General features: G+C 39.4%; 1 protein-coding gene across 1 annotated transcript in view; it reads right to left on the minus strand.

Moving 5' to 3' along the window:
• Positions 1-2726: 2726 nt before the first annotated feature.
• map2k5 (mitogen-activated protein kinase kinase 5) overlaps positions 2727-19564 on the minus strand; it is a 99976-nt gene continuing 83138 nt past the window's right edge. Inside the window, 1 exon segment of the mRNA XM_022215726.2 lies at positions 2727-6416. Within this exon segment, the coding sequence (XP_022071418.2) occupies positions 6306-6416 (111 nt within the window). The 3' untranslated portion in view covers positions 2727-6305.

A 19564-nucleotide genomic window follows, 5' to 3' on the forward strand; every position in this document is an offset into this window, starting at 1 on the left:
GCATCTCTTTCCATGATCTCGGAAAACAAATGTAGTCCATAAGTTACATTCTTACTTATAAAGAACATAGAAGGCCTTGTTTTTTCAACATTAAATTATAGATGATCCAAGTATAGGCATTTTTTATTAAAACAAGAATTTACAAAAAAGACTCTTCCATGTCCAAGTGAAAACAGAATGTCAATTAATTAAATGTAAAATAAGTGATTTCATAAGTATTCACTCCCTTTAAAGTGACTAATTCAGCACAGATGAGTGCAGTGAGTGTGTCTAAAGTGAGTGTAGTAGTAGTAGTATAAAGACACTGCATCTGGACGGTACAGTCCCTGGTGGATCAGTGCTCTTACTGGGTCAATCTTAGCCTAGCTGCGCTAGACCCAGGTCTGAAGACGCAAGGGTCTAGGAACTCTCGACAGGGAGGGAGGCGGGCTAAAAGGTTGTCTTTCAAATCACTCTGCAGCAATTGGGTAGGTATACAACCAATCAGAGCAACAAATAGGCTGACGTAGACCTAGAGCGCCGGAAATCAGAGGATGCGGTAGTTCGGTAAAGCCTTATTTATACAGTTAATGGGTGAAGCTCAAGTATATTACAGACATGTTAACAGAAATCTTTAAGGGCTGTGGCCAAAGCCGAGTCGAAAGATAACGGTTTATTGTGCGCAGCCATCTTCTTGTCTATCCTTGTTTCTATGGTTGTTTCTGGTTGTTTCTGTCAGAATCGTGGCGCCTCTGTCGTCACTTCGTTACGCCCGCCTTCTGACTCTACACTTCATGGTGATTGGTCCGGCCAGTTTTAGGAGCATCAAACCTCAAGGCTTACCGAGGGTAACGAGACCCACCCTGGCAGAGAATTAAATTCGTTGCCGTGGGTTGTCTAGCGCGGCTAGATTGGGTCAATCTATAATTGAGGGACTTTTGAAGTCCATGGGATATATCTTCAATACATATTTATTAAAAGTAAAAAAACTAACATTTTAATGTTCATTATGATCATGTCTTTACAAATTCCATCATTATTTATTAAAGAAACAATCACTTCTTAATAAAAAAAAATGACTGGAAATCACTAAAATGTCAATTAAATAACCATCCCAATTTAATACCAACCACCTTCTAATGAGCTAAACAATAATAAAATGAGCTGATTCACAAATAGTTTGGATTGTGTTCTTTTTATTAAGCTGAGATAATCATGACAGATATTTTTTGGCAGCATGTCAAATTTTATATGGAAAACAACAAATTGAATCAGAGAAATCCCTTTCCACAAAGTTCCCCGTTACAAAAACACGTCTCAAGGAAGTGTGTTCATTCCAGATCACATGACCTGCTCATTTTGTTTCTTTTTTGGTTATTTTCAGTCTGTTTTGTGGGCATTTTAATTCTTTTTGTGGTCGTTTTGCAATTTTTTGTAGTCATTTTGTGTCTTTATATGACAATTATCTGTCTCACCGAGTCATTTTATGTTTTTCTGTGGCTATTTTGTGTCATTTTGTGGTTATTTTGTTTCTTTTTTGGTCATTTTCAGACTGTCTTTTTGGGCATTTTAGGTCTTTTTGTGGTAATTTTGTGCCTTTTTTTTGTGGTAATTTTAGGTGTTTTGTGGTCCTTTCGTGTGCCTCTGTGGTCATTTTGCAACTTTGTGCTATTATTTTGTGTGTCTCGCCATTTTTTTGTCTTTATATGTTAATTTTGTGTCTCTCTAAGTCATTTTCAAAGCGGCAAAAATGTCAACTATGATACAAAAATGTGCCCGTATGAAAGCTATGCCGTTTCCCTTCTTTGTCAGTCGCTTGTTCAGGCTGTGCTCTCTTCATGTTGATTCCTTGTTGATAAAACTTTGCTTTGACCTAAAGACGACTCTGAGTGTTAATTTGGAGCAGTTAGGACTCCACTGAAGAATTTTCCTGACAATTTCTCTCAAAAACATAAACATCAAGTTGAAAATGAAGAAATTTACCAAAATGCAGGAGAACGAGTGCTGGAAAAGTAACACTTAACATTTAATAAGTCTACAAAAGTGTGCATTATTCAGTGTAAAAGGGAAATTTAATCTTCAGAAGAATCGATCTGAAACGCGGTGAAGAGAAGAAGGTGATCATATGAACAGAAATACACCTTAAAAGTCAAAAAGTGGTGCACAGTGAGGGAAAAAACTGAGATTCAACCTTCAAACTGATGCCGTTTCCTCGTTGTGTCATCCTGAAAGCAGCAAAAATAGTTTTCCCTTCAAAATAAACAATAATAGACAACAACCATGAGGGGAAAATTAACAACACTGCATTCAACATTAGATAAAGTAATGTTGTGCAAAAAAATTCAAAGTAAAATCCATTTTAAAGGAGCATTTCCTATTTCAGTGACAAATGTATTGCACAAATATCGACCCAAACTGTCAAAATTAGCACTGTTTATGGAGGTTATTCATTACCATCGGACCCCAGATTCTTCCTCGTCTGAAACACAGAAAACCTACCCAGGAATTAGTCTGATTCTTAGAGCCTGTGAGCGTTTACAACCCCATCTTCATTTCAAATCTGAAACAGATGCATCATCGGACCTTTGTTTTAAACCGTTTAAGCCTATAGATTCATTTTTTCTGCAAAAAAAAAATACAGAAAAAGTCATTCAGTAGCATTCAATTGAATCTAGACAGAGAACAACAGAGAGTTTCAAAGGTCAAACATTTAAGAGAACAACAAAACATGAAACTTAGGCAAACGATTCAGTTGAAATACATTTTATTTATTATGGTTGGAATATGTGCCCACACAGATAATTACAGAGAAGGCCATAATCAGCCAGCAATAAGAATCCCATCACTGACTGGACGCTTTGTGGTTTTTGGCAAGAACAAGAAAAACAACAAAAAGGGCAAGAGCTGGTCTCAGATGGAAGCAGGCTGAAGAGTAAAAAAAATAATAAATATGTCCGTCTTTACGGCAAATTCCTTTAAAAAAAAAAAAAAAAACACAATCGGTGAGAACAATAAAAACAGGAAATGTCAGACTTAAATCAAAACGTTACTCTTTTTAGCTGAACTTGAGTGGCAAAAACGCGCCAACCTTTAGTTCATGAGCAACAAAACACTCGTCCTCTTTCACATGAATTTAGTAGCTTAACCAGAACGCGAAATATTTAAAATTTAACAGCAACTAAATGACCGGTGGGCGTCCCACTAAAGTAATGATGCAGAGAAGGAATTTTACCTGCTGAAAAATGATCTATGTTTCGGTGGTTATCAGAGTAATATCTTTATGATGATGAATGGACATTTTTTTCCCCAATATTGTGGTGAAAGTACATTTATGTCAACAAAGGTAAAAAAAACAAAAAAAACAGAAAACAAAAGCCCCACCTGCAGGTTTCTGAGGCAAATAGTGGCACGAATAAAATCTGCAGTGACAATCTGTGAGAAATGAACGTTCCCCTTATTGCTGTAACCGAGAAAAAGGCTCATTCTAGTTAGTTTATTATCAGATCACTGAGTTAGAACAGATGATAAATGGATTTAAGGTGGTCTGGGATCACATACTGAATAGTTTCTGTTCCATATTATAACCCACTAAACTTTAAGGCTCAGTTTACCAAACATGGGATGAGTTCCAACATCCAGAACATACTGTATAATAAGCTAGAGAAAAGTTTTAGTATGTCCCAGTACGTCAAAAATACCAGGACGTCCTATGACATTTGGCTGCATTTCGATGTAATACAGCGTCCTTACCCACAATCCTCTGAGCAGTGAATATACGGAACCTAACATTGTGGTGTTTTGTGTGAATAAAAACCAGACTGAGCCACGGATGAACAAACACGAAGGTCGGAGGTTAACATGCAGTAATATGGTGAAGTGGTGAATCCCAACGGTGTGCAGACCAAAGTGGAAACGCAAAGAAAGCGATTCGATTGGTCCAAGACTTTGGAGAACCGTTTTCAGTGGAGATCTTTATAAAACCTTCAGACCAAGCCTTAATCCATGTCTTGGAAACCGGTTGGGATGCTGTGTTTGACTTCCACCCAACAAACCGGAGTAATGAAACACGGATGGGTGTCAAACATTAAACAAGAAAAGCACAGTACTCCGCCAAGGCTGCTCAGTCGTATGACTTTAACCGGTAAGTCTTGATAAGTCCTCTACGGTGGGTTTGAATCATGTGGCATTCACTTGTTGTCATGGTTACAGTGACTCCGTGCCGCTATCTCGCAATGACACGAAAATCTTTAACTAATCTGTGGATCCAGACAATAATCACTTGGTCCTTGTTTCATTCTGACCTTCCCTGGAAGTTTCATCCAAATCCGTTCGAAATATTCGTTCGAAAAAAGACAGAAACTAAAGTTGAATCACTCCGATTTGTCCGACGTTTTCCTCGGAGCCCACAGGTGTTCCCAACACTAGAGAGGAAAATGATGCTCCACATGTTGAAGATAATTAACATTTACGTTTGAACAACCTCAACAAACACGGTGTTTTTCACTCTAGAGATGTTCCACCATGCTGGATGTATCGTCCAACAACTCGTAGACGTTAGAAAGCGCTCGTGGGCAGAAGAAGGGAAGTTTGAACTTGTGGGAACATAAATTTCTTCATCTACCACAGAATCATTTCACTGCTCATTATACTGTGTGTAATTGTGTTTGTGATAAATAAAGATCTTGAATCTTGAATCTTTGGGGATTTAGGGCCAAATCTTGCAGGTGTTTTAGCCTGAAATGGAAGTTGGTTTTTGAGTAACGTTGCGCAGACAGACGGACAAACGCATGAAGCTCGAGTTCCTTGGTGGAGAAATTATGATTTCAACATTTCTGTCAAGGAAAACGTGAATTCTCAGCAGAAAGAATAATGTTTGCCCATAAAGTAAATGAATAAAACCACCTACTGGCCTTCATATAAGTCCTTAAGTTGTTCAACGACACACCGACATGGTACCTTCAATTCAATTTCCACATGTTGTAATGTGGGATAACAGCGTCCATCAACTCCCAAAATTAAAAGATCTGGCCAATGTAATATTCCTACTTGCATCTTATAGTATATTACATGCTATTTCTCCCATCTTTACTCTGGTGAACTGGAAATCAAATGTTACTTTAAGAAGAAAAACTGCAGAATATATTGGCCATTCTGGAAATAGATGCAAGATGATAATAAAAAGATCCCAGATCATGAAGAACGTTTGATTGCTCTATAAACAGCAATGATTAGAATCTTTCCACGTCTAAATGAGGAATAATAAACTGCTGCTTTCAGCCCGTTTCTGTACGCTGATTCTCACACATCAGACTACGTTCGCTGTGAATCTGAATTTAATTGCACTTGAGCACATTTCACTACTTAAAGACCTCGTCAAAGGACTTCATCTCGTTCAGCTCAGCCATCAGAAATCCATAGAATCCATCGTTCGGCTCGTCTTTGGTGTTCAGAGCACTGCATTAACGTGTTACTGATCTCATCAGGCAATCCAATGAAATGCTTTAGATCTGTATAGGACATGAGATTTGTTTTCAAAATGAGGACTTAGTGGTCACAATATGAATAAAACCATGAGTACAAATGTAAAGTGACGGTTTTTAAGAGGAGATAAAAAAACAAAACAAAACCAAACTGCTGATGATAAAAGTGGCCATCCGGACCTTCAGGATGATTTCTTTCAGTGGTTTGTCCGATAAAAAAATGTGCGACTGAGTTCAACTCCGATTTAATTAATAAATTAACGTCTGCTCCTCCTGATTTCATTTCGCTCTGCAGTCGATTTAGCTCAAAAGCTGGGAAAAAAAAAAAAGAGTCAATTTTTGGGAGGAATCTCGCTGTTACAGTGACAACTAACGTTTGCTGAGGTAATAACTTTATACCACTGGATAAACAGGCACACAGATGGGGAGGAACCTTAACATTCACTAGAGGGCCGTCAACGGTAAAGCACAAGACGGCTGCTGAAGATACCATCACAGGAGCAGAGCACAGCCCGACCGGCGTGTCGAAGACTTGTGCTTTAATTTATCGTCTCTGATCCTTAGAATCGGGACCAGACTAATTCCAAACCTCCGTCAGGCTGTGATGCTCGCTGACAAAAAGAAGCTGGAAAGAAAAGCTCAGAGCAGAGACTCAGTCCACGCGGCCGGTGCTGTTAAATAAAGATCTACTTACAGGAAGTATGTAACATCTGGTGATTTGCTTTTTTTTAGTCCATGTACATTAAATCACCTCTGCAGTGCATGTGGACGTACTTGACCCTGCAGCCTTCGATAAGCGCTCGATGTTTGGGTCCAGACGTCCGGATCGACGGCGGCTGGAGGACGTCAGATCGGTCCCTGAGCGTGCTGAGCTCGTCTCTCCTCCAGACAGCGACAAACCCACATGGACACCACCTCTGCGTTTCCATCGTTGTACTGCACGATGAAGGAATGATCCTGAAAAACACAAAGTTAAAAAAACACACGTCTTCAGAGAAAAAAACTCGAACAATTTGGAGCTGAATTAACCCTCCTGTTGTCCTCATTCACCAAAAATATTGTTTCACTGCCTGAAAAAAATCAGAAATTCAGCAAAAAAATTCTCAAATTTCTGAAAATTTGCAAAACCTTCAGGAAGAAAATTTCAATAATTCCTTAAAAGTTTCCCTTAAAAGTTTTATTTTAAAAAATCCCCCAAATTTGGCAAGAAAATTCTTTTAATTTTCCAAAAATGAGTAAAAATCTTCCAAAAATACCCTAAAAATATCTAAAGTGATAACATGTATATATCAGAAAAACTTCTTATATTTTCTTAAGAACATTCACAAAAAAAAAAATCAACCAAAATCAATCGAAATGTGAATGTTCTTAAGAAACATTTTTAACTTTTCTTTTTTCCACCAAAAAATGTTCAAAGATTTCCCAAAAATGTTGAAAATGTGGACATCAGAAGTTTCACCGTGAATATATATTTCTTCCCCACATTTTCAAACTATAAAACGGGTCAATTTGACACACAGGACGACAAGAGGGTTAAAAAAGTAGTTATTTGATAAGTAAAGAGAGCGACGACACATTTTGCACATTTGGCTCGACTCTGAACTGCAAGCTCAATTAAAAAAGTAGTTATTTGATAAATAAAGACACGTTCGGCTTGACTCTTAAAATAAGCTTTCACTAGTAAGTTCTGATTTATTTGTTCAGATTGAAAACTCTTTTTTTTTTAACTTTAACCTTAACTGCACCACAAAATCAAATTAGAAAATATACATAAAACACAATATTTAACCTTTATCACCTTCACTTATTAAAGAAAATTCTTTGGAGTCATTCACAAATTGTACTTTTCACTTTGCGGTTGAAATTAAATTTCATCTTTTCACCCATCTAGCTTCATATGTATGACCTTCAGAACAGCTAAAAATGAACTGAAGAGGCTGTAAAAACCACAGGTAACGAGCTTTCACATAAAAACTGAAAATTATAACAGCTATTAAAATGTTTATTCTCATTCTACAATATTATTTTTATTATCAAGCAGATTGGAGCCACAAACATTATTGCATCTTTACGGTTTGGCGCTATTTGTATAATTATAACGACAAAATACAAATGAACTCAACAGGAACGTCATAAAATCCTCTTAAATATTAATGTCCAACAGATTTGGTTTTAAATACAAAATGTGTAAGTAATGGCTTGTCAGGGTGTTCCAAAGAAATATCTCTGGACTTTAATGATGCATGAGTCATAACAGCTTCGTAATAAAAAAGTAGCAGCGGCAGAAACAGTCCACCTTTTTCAGGACAACCTCGACTGTTTTTCCATCACTCGAGCCGACGAACGAGCTCCGGAAACCCCGCAGACCCGCCTGCTGATTGGTGGCTCATCAGGTTTGTTAAACGCTGACAGACTTGTTACTGAAACAGAGATGTCACATGTGATATCTGTCTGACAGCAGCGACAGTCACCGACCTCATCTGGCCGACAGCCCGGACCAGAGCCGGGGGTCAAGGGGGTCACGGGGGGGTCAAAGGTGAAAGGGGAGGAGGCTGTAAACGAGACAAACCAACCTGAGCTAACCAGGAATTTTATTTGAGGTGTCTCGATGTCCAATTAGGTAAACAGAACCCTGGCAGGCCGCTTTAAATGAACTTGTCAACTCTGATTCCAGCAAAATCTGTCCTGAGCAACGAGAGGCTGTCGCTGGAGGCAGGAGTTCACCTCGAAGTGAGAAGATCAATCACAGCAAACAGACTCAGACTTCTGTTTGGATTTTTAGTCACAACTAGAACTCGGATAATAAATGATCTAATCTGGAAAATTAGGCGACGTTATATTACGGTAGATAGATTGACATCGGTATGTATGTCAGCTGATAGCAAGAAATTACTGAGAAGAAACTAGAGCAAACTGGCACAATCATAAGGACATGATGTTTTTCTCTTTCCCATGGTGTTAACCCTCCTGTTGTCCTCATTTACAGGCACCAAAAAAATTTTGTTTCCTTGTCTGAAAAAAATCCAAAAAAAACATCTGAAAAAAAAATGCCCCAAATTTCTGAACATTTGCAAAACAGGAAGAAAATTCCAATAATTTCTTAAGATTTTTTTTTTTAAATCCTCCAAATTTGGCAAGAAAATTATTCTAAATATTTTCAAAAAAATAGTAAAAATCTTTTAAAAAAATCCTAAAAATATCAAAAGTGATTCCATATATATGTCAGTAAAACTTTGAATATTTTCTTTAAGAACATCCACAAAAAAAAAAATCAACCAAAATCCAGCGAAATTCGAAATTTTGTGAATGTTCTTAAAGAAACATTTTTAACATTTGTTTTTCCACCAAAAAATGTTCAAAGATTTCCCAAAATGTTGAAAATGTGGACATCAGAAGTTTCACTGTGAAAATATTTATTTTTTCCCACATTTCCAAACTATAAAACGGGTAAATTTTGACCTGCAGGATGACACGAGGGTTAAAGGATTTTTTTGTCTGTTTTGTGGTTGTCAGAAATTTGGATGCGTAAAGCAAAAATTGTTAAGATATAAACATGTTTACTGTAGTTCCTGCATGGCTTAAAAGCTTCACAAGTCAGTCAGAATATTACTGAACTTCTACAAACCAGCTAAAGAACCCAACAGTTGTCCAGGTAAAACTTGTATGATCCTTCCCCCTCACTGTCCGCTGCTTCAACCATTCAGAATAAGAAGCTGCCTCATAGCTCCAAAACATCTGATCCACCAACAAAACACACCAAATGTTCTTCTGTCAGCTACAAGAGTAGACACAAGAGTCTTCATGCACTCTCAGCATCCGAAAAACTGAGAGGAACACTTTGAATTTCGATGCCAACTTCTCCACAACAACTGAAAATTGTGGAGGCTAGCACATTGTGCAGCTAATGCGGCTAACGTTACCATTAGCTCAGAGCTTTGCAAAGCTGAACGACATTCAAAGACGGTGGAAAACTTAAGACTCATCTGAAATTAATAACCAAGAACTCGGTGGGTTATTGTGTTTTCATGTCACTCTAAATCAGGGGTGTCCAACATGAGGCCCGTGGGCCAAAACCGGTCCTCCAGAGGGTCCAATCCGGCCCTCAAAGTGGAAAAATTCCAGAGAAGACATTAACAACTGATTGTAAATTAGTAAAACTATAAATTTTATGTAATTTCTAAACCATGACAAGTTGTTTTGATCTTAAGGTAAAATACTAGATTGTTCATTGGTCTTTTGTTTTACTTTTGTTTGTCTCATGTTTTTGTAATATTTTGTCCTGTCTCGCTGTCGTCTGTCTCATGTTTTTGTTGTTTTGTTTCTCATTCTGTTTCTTTTTGTCTTATTTGTGTTTTTTGTCTTATTTTTATGATTTTGCGTTTTGCTTAATTCGTTGTTTTTTGTCTCATTTTGCGTCTTTTTTGTCTCGCTTGTGTCGTTTGTCCGTTTTTTGTCGCGCTGTGTCTCCTTTTTGTCCTGATTTTGTTGCTTTTTGTCTGACTTGTTGTTTTGATCATAAAATAAAATCCTCTGTGGTTCAGGTCCAGATGAATAAATGTTGTGTTCCTTTGTAGACACTTTGTGATCTGGAAGTTGTAACGTGGAAATGATAAACTGAGGCTGAATGTTGATGAAACTGAAGTTATTTTTTTAAGAAACTTCAGGTCGTTCATGATAATTCGTCTACTTTGATTTTACTGGTGCAGCCAACTTGAGATCAAATTGGGCTGAATGTGGCCCCAGAACTAAAATGAGTTTGACACTCCTGAACTCAGCCGGTGTTTAAATCTGTCTGCTTCCAACAGCCAACCACCCCCATAAAAGCTGTTCTCATTTACATATTTTTCTGTTTCTGTTGTCAAAACAAGAATTAAGCCGTGACTGAAATGCTAACCAGCTAATGCTAACCCTCCGAAGCCATTTCCAAACTGCCGCTTTGCAAAACTAAAACACAGATTCTGTAACGACAACGTTGTCTGACAAAGTCACAATCAGGGACGTTTATATAACCGCTAATAGATAACCCCATTCTGACAACATGCTCTCATTAAACACTTTTTTGCTTTGGATCAACATGCACACTCATATACAACTTCTATAAAGATTTTACGGCGTTTTGGAGGACTGTAAATCAACAGCAAACCCACAAATCTCGTCAATACAGAACCCAGATATCCCTACGACGACGGCTTCAGCAGATTGACTTAAAATTGAGGCGCAAAGTGACTCCAAGGTGATTAGTGTTGTTGTCAGCTGTTTCTTGTGGGGTCGTCGAATACCCCCCAGCAACACCCAAACTGGTGCAGACAATGTAAGATTAGCAACAAAGTAGGACAGACTGGTGGTGATGGTCCACTTTTTCCCTCCTGAGATCCTTCTTGTCTATTTGTGGTTCCACAGGAAAATATGTTAAAGTGAAGATTGTGTTTGTAAAAATAAAATCACATTAAGGATGAATACTGCAGCTCCTGATTGGCACTGGGAAATTCACTGAGATGAATCCGGCTTGCTGATTGTGTTCCGCTCCATCTTTGCTGACCGCTGTTACTTTTGGCTGCGGACATTCAATCACGGCAGCAGTTTTATATTTTAAAAGAAAACGGACTTTCTAATGTGCTCTAATCGTGCACAAACTGTAGAGATTGTTAAGGACTGGGGGGGAGCCCCATCAATCCTGTTGTCCTTCTAATGGGCAGCTGGGGTTAACACAGTCTGAGGTTAATTACTCTCATATCAGAGTGTGTGTGTGTGTGTGTGTGTGTGTGTGTGTGTGTGTGTGTGTGTGTGTGTGTGTGTGTGTGTGTGTGTGTCAGTATGAGACGGCTGGACTGGACGCTCCTGGGTGCCCCTATGTGCTGAATACCCATCTCATCAATCATTCTTCCTTGCCTCAGCAGAGAGGGAGGGACGCAGGAATAAAGAAGGAAGTCCTGCGTGATGTTTTTAAAATCGAGCGCTCCAACCTCTGCTCCAAAAATTAACCCCGACAGGCCGGAGACATCTGCTGGAATGTGACCTGGATGAAGGTGGATGTCACACCAGACCAAGACAGCAGAAATGCAGACATGCCAAGATGTGTAGAAACATGAAATCAGGTCAAATTCCTACTGCAAGATGTTCTAGTCCCATCCACTGAATGCAATTCACAATTGACATTTACTACCCAACATAACAGAAGCAAGAACTGCTACATGGCTCTAAGTGAATCAGGGACGAATTTCAGAAACATAAAAATCTTGCAAGCACACAAGAGAGACATCAACGATCGTGTGGTTTTATCAAAAGCTCTACAACAGTTTTTAAATTGTTCCTTAAGCCGATATTGTTTGGTCAACTGTTGTTTCAAGAGTCACAAAGAAACTCTGAATTTAAATTTTTAAGTAATCATAGACGAGAAATTGAAAGAAGTATTTACAGAAGTCAGAAAATGTCAGTGTTAAATGTTTACAGCTGTGCTTCCATCATGTATTTTATGTGCATTCTGAGGTACAACATGAGATGAATGGAAATAGCAAAATTTGGAGGAAAAATTTCCCAATGTCTCAGAAATGTTTTTGTAACTCGCTTAGGCGAGTTACAAAAGGGTTAAATCATAATTTTTATTCATTTCTAATCACTATTTCTATCCACCTTACATTGATAAGTACTGTGAGTTTTATTTTGAAAACCGGAACTTTATTTTGGGTGAGACCGGAAGTGGTATGCTAAAATATTCGACGTAGCTTCAAATCGGTAATTCATGGACTGAGCAATGTTTCTGTTTCTCCCGTGAGGGTTGAAAACGAGAGAAAAAGAGGTTGGAGAACCGTCAAAGAAGCTCTCCTAACCGTCCTGGCTTCTCCTGTAGAAAACTCTGTTCTTGGTCTTACTGGATGCATGGAAGCTGATGGAGAGCCTCCCAGTCGAACTTTGAGCCTTCACCACACCATTCAACGGATTCTGTGGTAGGATTGTGTCAGTCCTACAGACCGACACTAACGAGAGCCTACTTTGGATCCTTTTCCTTGACCTCCTGACTTACTTACTCCAACTTTGATTGGATCCACAATGAACCGAATTCAGAGGAACATCTTCAAATGGACATCTTATGTTTTATCTTAGTTTATTGGGCCCATTGGTTTTGCATTGTAATGATGTTGTTCACTGTTCAAATAGTTTTCAAAACTAAAACGTTCACAATGATAACTGATACCCGAGTCCAGTGGTTATTGCTGTTACTCTGTTAGCTCCTACGAACCTCGGTAGTGACGCGTTCATACTCAGAAGTGGGTTACATTTTAAAAAACGATCCATGCCTATCCATGTATAGTATATATATGAAAAGACCTTTCTTTCCTCAGTAAGTCCTGATATTTCTGCTCTGGACAGCATTTATCAAAGCTGACACCAGCTGACCTGAAAGAACAATTACAACTTTACCAACTGAAAACAATTTCTGAAGGCATATTTCTATTTTTCTCTTGTGGTTGGCCAAAGTTTTCTTGTTTCTTCTTAAAGGTTTTTTTTGAAGTTGTTTTGTTCCCTTTATCTTCTACTCGGTTTATTATAGCCATGTGTGAAGCTGCCCTTACTGTCACCTTATGACGACACTAGCCAGCCTCACCCCAAAGCAGGTCATGGAAACAAGCCAAATTTCTTTTTAAAATTGCTTTTTTGTGGCATATTTTAAGACTTTGCTTCAATTCACTCAAGAATTGTTCAGAAATACAAATTTGACAACGGGGCAAATGGCATCTGCCTTTAATCGTGCGATATGAATAATAATGCCTTTCTTTAGACCACTAATTCCCAATCTGTGACCCTTTATAACGAAGTGATGTCCAGTACACATACAAGAACCCCAGGAGCAGAAAAAAGCTGTAGACTGTTAAAAACATCAGTTTCCTCAAGTGACTCTCACTACCTTCTATATACATGCACTGCTTCTCTCTCACATACACATAACCATCTAATAATTAAATTACCTGCAACCTAAATTAAGAGTTATGAATACAGAGTGAATAACTACTCCTTAGTTGGGTCATTCAAGGTGTCTGACTTTCTGCAGTAGCAGCGCATGGACAGAGGTGAGACGGGGGGGAAGGACTCATTTAAAAGTTGCATTAATCACCGTCTGGCCATATCAAACTGGGATAATCACCTGCAACCGCTCCGCTCAAATAGAAATGGCCTAAACCCAGGGGAAATTCTACCTAACTCTTTAATTGTTCGAAGCCTTTCAAGGGTCTGTTTAATCTAAGATTAATTTATGCGATTTTAAATAACTCTATGTATGATTAATACGCTCAGAAGAAATTAAAAGGAGTTTGAGGCAATTATAACAAGAGAGTGGTCATCACCTCATTAGAACAGTGTTGGAAGAAACATGGAGTGAGTGTCAGTGTGTGTGCGAGACAGAGAGAGGGGTGAAGAGGTAGATAGAATAACTAGGTCTTTACAGATTTGCATGCTAATCACCGGCTCCCTCTGGAAACTGGCTGGCATTAGTTAGTGTGAATGAATGCAGCGTGTGTGATCCGTGGTCAGCGTCAGTGCACAGGGAATGTAGAGAAACTTCCATTTGGAGGGCGACTAAACTAATAATCCACACATCTGTGCCGTTCTCCAGGTATCTACCCGGAAAATGAGCCGCAACACTAAACATTAGCCACCAAAATGGAAATAAAACAATAAAACAAGGAAGTGTAAAGGAGTAAGAGCAGCATTATTGTCATGTTTTAGTTTCTAAATGAAGACACAAAAGAGCAAACCGTCCACTACTGCAACAGTCAGATCGAGGTACATCCCCTGTCAAAAGTTTTAGGACACGGTCTCATTCAAAATAAGTAGATCCTGTCCTACAACTTCTGACAGGGGGTGTATTTCATCATATGGGTGTGATCAGGGCAGGACTCTGATCATACATGTAAAGTTTCAGGCAGATTGGAGCATGTTCAGGGCATTTACACAGCATTTGAAATTTCATGGCAAAGGATCAAAATTCCAGAGGCCGCCACGGACACACCCTTTGACTTTGGAAAAAGATTTTAATAACTTTGGATCATTAAGGCCTCCTGTATGTACTGGCCCAATTTGAGGTGAATTGGAGTTTCCCCCTAGGAGGAGTTCGCTCTAGAAAAAAATTAAAAATGGGCAAAATCTGACATTCAACCATAGACTGTATATAAAGATGGACGTAGCATCTGGCTCCAGAATTGAAGCCAACCCGGAAGTGTCAAAAACTTGCAATATCACGCCATCCGCTAGGGTTGGCTCCAAAAAGCTTTTGCTCCATAGACCCCAATTCATTTTTGGAAAAAATAAAATTTGATAGAATGATGTTCTACAGCTCAGGATTTTTTTCCTGTTAGTTTTCATGGTCAAAATGAGAGATCAGGTGGCCGATCTTAAAATAAATCAATACTGAATTTTAAATACATCGTTAAAGTTGGCGGAGCCAGGGGGCGTGGCTACACTTGATAGACAGCAACAGAAGCCTCTGTGGTAAAATGTGGGCGGGATAAGAGAGTCCTCAGCCAATCCTGCCCCTAGTTGCTCTCCGGTCCAGCCTGTTTGATGACGCTTTTTACGTCACTGGCTCCAAAAAATCCAAAACGGCGACCAGGAAGTAGCAAAATCCGGGCTTCATTTTCTCGGTGTTGAAACCAACGGGTGACGTCACGGTTAGTTTACGCCTGCATTCAACGCAAAATAGCTCACTTCCTGTCGGGTTTGGAATGTGGCTGTCACTGACTTTTTTGTTCAGCCTGATGTGCTGCATATGTGTACCAAATTTGGTAGATACACCCCCTGTCAAAAGTTGTAGGACAGGTTCTACTTTATTTGAATGAGAAAGTGTCCTAAAACTTTTGACAGGGGGTGTAGCTTTTAGCTTAGTTGTGTATGACATGTAACACTCGTGGCAAACAAAACTAAGCAGTAGCAGGAATGGTGACAACAACATGCTCCAGACTGGAAAGATAAGAAATGTCAAGGGTAAAGTCCTGACTACATCAGAGAGTACTGGATGAACCAAGATGGAGAGATGAAGCTGTGGAAAAAGGCCATCTCACCGAGTCCTGAGCAATGGAACCAACAGACAGACCAGATTTCAGAAACTGACGATGCCATTAAGAGAGTAAAAGCCTTCCTTCAGTTTTATCTGTTGGACTAATTGAACATGTTGGCTAATTAGTTTGGTCCATGATATATGATGAACTGATGACTGTAAACTGGGCAAAAATGGAAGAAATGGGGAAAAAACACGAACTGCCGCCTTAAGAGCTACTTTTTGTAGTCAAGCAACCTTTTAGAAATGTATCATCATTATTATTATTAACAACAAAAAAGTGAAATCAAATATGTTTTGCTGCAAACAAGTTGTCTTTTTAAATGTACAACATTTAAGCATTGATTTAAGTGCAATTCTGAGTTTGACTTTAGTTCATAAACGGCGTGACTGAGGCGCTGCTGTGGTCTCAGCACGTGTAAATGGGGTTCACGTCAAAGACGACCCAGGGGAGAAACGTGAAAACATGTGGCGGGGAAGGTGCTGACAGAAAAGTTTAGGGATGAAGAGACACCAGTGATTTGATCTGAGAGGAGGTGCAGCGTTACGTGAGCGTGCATGTGAAAACCCTTTTTGCACGTGCAGCAATGTAAACACTAAGAGAAGTATTCCTCAGACGATAAAGCAGCTTTCAGAGTTTGAAGACGCACAATAACTACAACTCATGCAAGACGACACTCAAAGAATTACTTAAAAAACTACACATATAGGTTGTAGAATGTGTAGTTTCGTCTGTATCTGGACACAAGAGTCACATCTTTCCTATGATCGGAGCTACTAGGACTCTGATCCACAGCATTTCTGTTTCTCTTCAACAGAATAAAAATAAAACCACAGAAAAACACCCATTATTTCTCTGCTTTAGTAACACATCTAAAGCTAAGCTGAATACACTTTGACAGTTATCTGAATAAGTGAAAATACACGGAATTATTACACGAAAGCAGAAAATGCATCTAAGCATCATTTATGTTGACAGATCTAGTGTGGATTAATATAAAAAAAAGTCATTGACGGTTTGAAAATACTCGCACTGAAAGAGGCCAAAACTTGACGCCACTCAGTTTCTATTCTCAACGTCTGAGTCAAAAGCAGATTTGCGGACGGTCAGAGAGAGGAGGGGGTTCTTTTGTGAAAAACCGAGGGGCTCATCTGGTGTCTCTGGGGTTGGAAGGAGGCTACGAAATGTGTGTGTGTGTGTGTGTGGGCCCATGAATAGGAAAGCAGAATAGGAGGGCTGCATTGACAAGGGTGCTAAAAGGCTGTGTGAAGGCTGCTGGCTGGGGAACGGGGGACAGCGAGGGGGAGTTAGAGGGATGGGGGGGGGGGGGGGGGATGAAACGTCCATCAAATCACAATCAAACAATATGAGGGTGTGTGGATCACCTCTGCTGTTTATCTTCACCAGTACACCAAAATGCATGAAATGATTCTGCACTATTTGCGCTAAAACAGCCCATTCTCTCATTTTCACAGCGAATCTGAATAAACGAGCTAACCGCCGACGCACGGGCCTCATACTGGAGGAGAAAGACGGCCTGTTCAGAATCAAAAGCGAGAAACCTCAGACAGGACGGGTCATCACCAAACACCCGCTGCCAACGTCCTGGGAGCGAGCCAGTGGAAAGTCTCCTCGGCTGACCCACGTCAGGAGCTTATGACGACAGGATAGGGTGTCCACAATGAAAGATGCATCAGTATGAGGAGAGAAAAACACGCTCACTTTCCTCTCTGACGGCTCATCATGCGATTCTTTACAGGAGAAACAGATCTCCTCTGATACCAGTACTGAGCTCAGTACAGCTCAGATATTCCTTCTTGATTAGCGTCGAATAAAACGACAGAAAACTGGGCTGAGGAGAACTCGACATCTGCATTAATGACAAAGCTTTTGATAACTGCTATGATTTAGTGCTGCATAAATAAAACTGAACTGAATATAAAAGCATATGCTACTGATTTCTTTGTTACATTATCGGGAATTTAAAACTCTATTTGCACCGTTAAAGCCTGAAAGAGGCAGAAAATACTAAGCATGTGTCAAATAATTCGACGATGTGAAGCTTTTGTAGCATGTTGTGAAAGTGGAGATTTGTTGGCTAACAGAGCTCCCTGGTCTGATTGTATTGTGCACATTTAAGTAGTCTAAGGTGGTCTGTGTAAAAGCTTTATAATAAAAAAAAACGCATTAAACACATTTCTGAGGTCTAAAAGATGCTCAGAATGTGTGCAGATAACTGAACACAATGTAAACATTTGTAACATTTATGACCTTAAAATGTAGCAAATAAAAGGAGGATCTTATTTGGACGGAATTAAAAAGCACACAATTGATTTGGGATTTCAACAGTTGGTATAAATTAAAAAGTTTTTTCAAGTGCCTAAAAGTTTTATAATGTTAAGGCACGCTGCATAAAACCTTCACTAGATGTACAGTTGGGCTCTTTTTTCTTAAAGTGTCACTGAAGAAAAACAACTGTGAAGGTGGGATACGTTGCTGAAAAAACAGCTGATCAGCACTCATATTCAAACTGTAAACAAATATTAGGAGCCTGTTCCTTTGCTGTTGAGGAGAAGGAGACAAAGCTGGACGTTTTTAAAATTAATTGCAGTTGTTTTATGACATTCAGGCACCAAAGGACGTCAAAACGAGCACCTATGATCGGCCAAAAGATCTCTGAACAACGTTGTACGCATGCACAAGTCACTTTTGTTCCAAATTTCAGACAGATGTGGTAAAAAAAAAAAAAAAGAAAAAAAAAGTGAGAGCAGGTATAAAAGAAACAGCATCAGATTAAAGCAGTTATTGATTTCTGCTCGAAAAACATTCAAGCAAAAAACTGCATTTTGTGAATTCACAGACTGACTTAGGGATGCTGAAATTTAATCTAGAATTTCACATTATTGGATAAAGATGTGAATGTGTTTTGCACCGTCGTCATAGTAACATCTCCGCTTTGCTCGTCTACAACGCAGTTTCACAAGATGCGACTGTTGTTCTGTATTTATTAGGGCTGGACCGAATATCCAAATATTTGTTCGCTATGGCGGTATTCATTTTGGTATCCAAATATTTGGACCCGGGAGACCAGACGAACGGATCCGAATATTCGGGCCGTCTCCGCCACAACTCCCTCCCCGTCAGACGTTACGGGGCGGAACAAATATTCGGATATTCGTCTTTAATAGGGCCTGAATATTCGGAGGCCAGAAACCACTATTCGGGCCAGCCCGAGTATTAATAGAAGAGAAAGCACGTTTTTCCAGCTTTGAGAGAAAATAAGTTACATCAAAATGATAGCATTTATGATCTCATGAAGAAATGATGTCATTCTTCATGGTGCAAAGTGGAAATGCGGATGCTTTTGTGCTAACGTTTACAAGCTTTAAAGTTTCTCTTAGCTTTGCTCTACTCTTTTTCTCTCGGTGCTTTCCAGGGTCTCTCTTCCTTTACTCACGTTGGGAACATAGCATGAGCCCAAGAAACAGCTTTTCCCTTCACGGTGCGCCTCGGCTGGGTAAAATAACAAAACTGAACTCAATGGGATAAAATAATCTTAGCATGAGCGAAGCATCAAGTCCGTGTATTTGCAACAGACTGTATCAGCCTTCAGGGACTGAACCCATCATGAGCGAGCCTGCAATCAAACAGCAGCCCTGTAAAGAACATCTAATGGGATAAAATCCCAGCGACAACAATGACGTCAATAAAAGCTACACCAGTGATTAGAGGAACCACATGCTGAAACCTGATGAGCAAACTAGAGCTACTTGGTGAGTTTGCACGGCCATAAAACAACATTATTTGCTCAGTGTCTACGCTATTGTGCGATTTCCCGCATTACCCTTCGCAGATAAAAAGTGGGGAGCAAATGGTGGCATTTTCTGAGTAGCAGAAAGAGAGAGGAGAGAGAGAGAAAGGGGGAGCGGTGCATTAACATACAGATAGAATAGGTAAAGAGTTTTAATGTACTCAGGAGGCTGAGTGAGAGGCGGGGAGGGAAAAGAGGGAACGAGGAAGAGGAAAGAGAGAAAGACAATCAGCAGGCTGGTGCCA

This window comes from Acanthochromis polyacanthus, chromosome 2 (assembly GCF_021347895.1).
Source record: "Acanthochromis polyacanthus isolate Apoly-LR-REF ecotype Palm Island chromosome 2, KAUST_Apoly_ChrSc, whole genome shotgun sequence".
In the NCBI taxonomy this organism is placed as follows: Eukaryota; Metazoa; Chordata; class Actinopteri; family Pomacentridae; genus Acanthochromis; species Acanthochromis polyacanthus.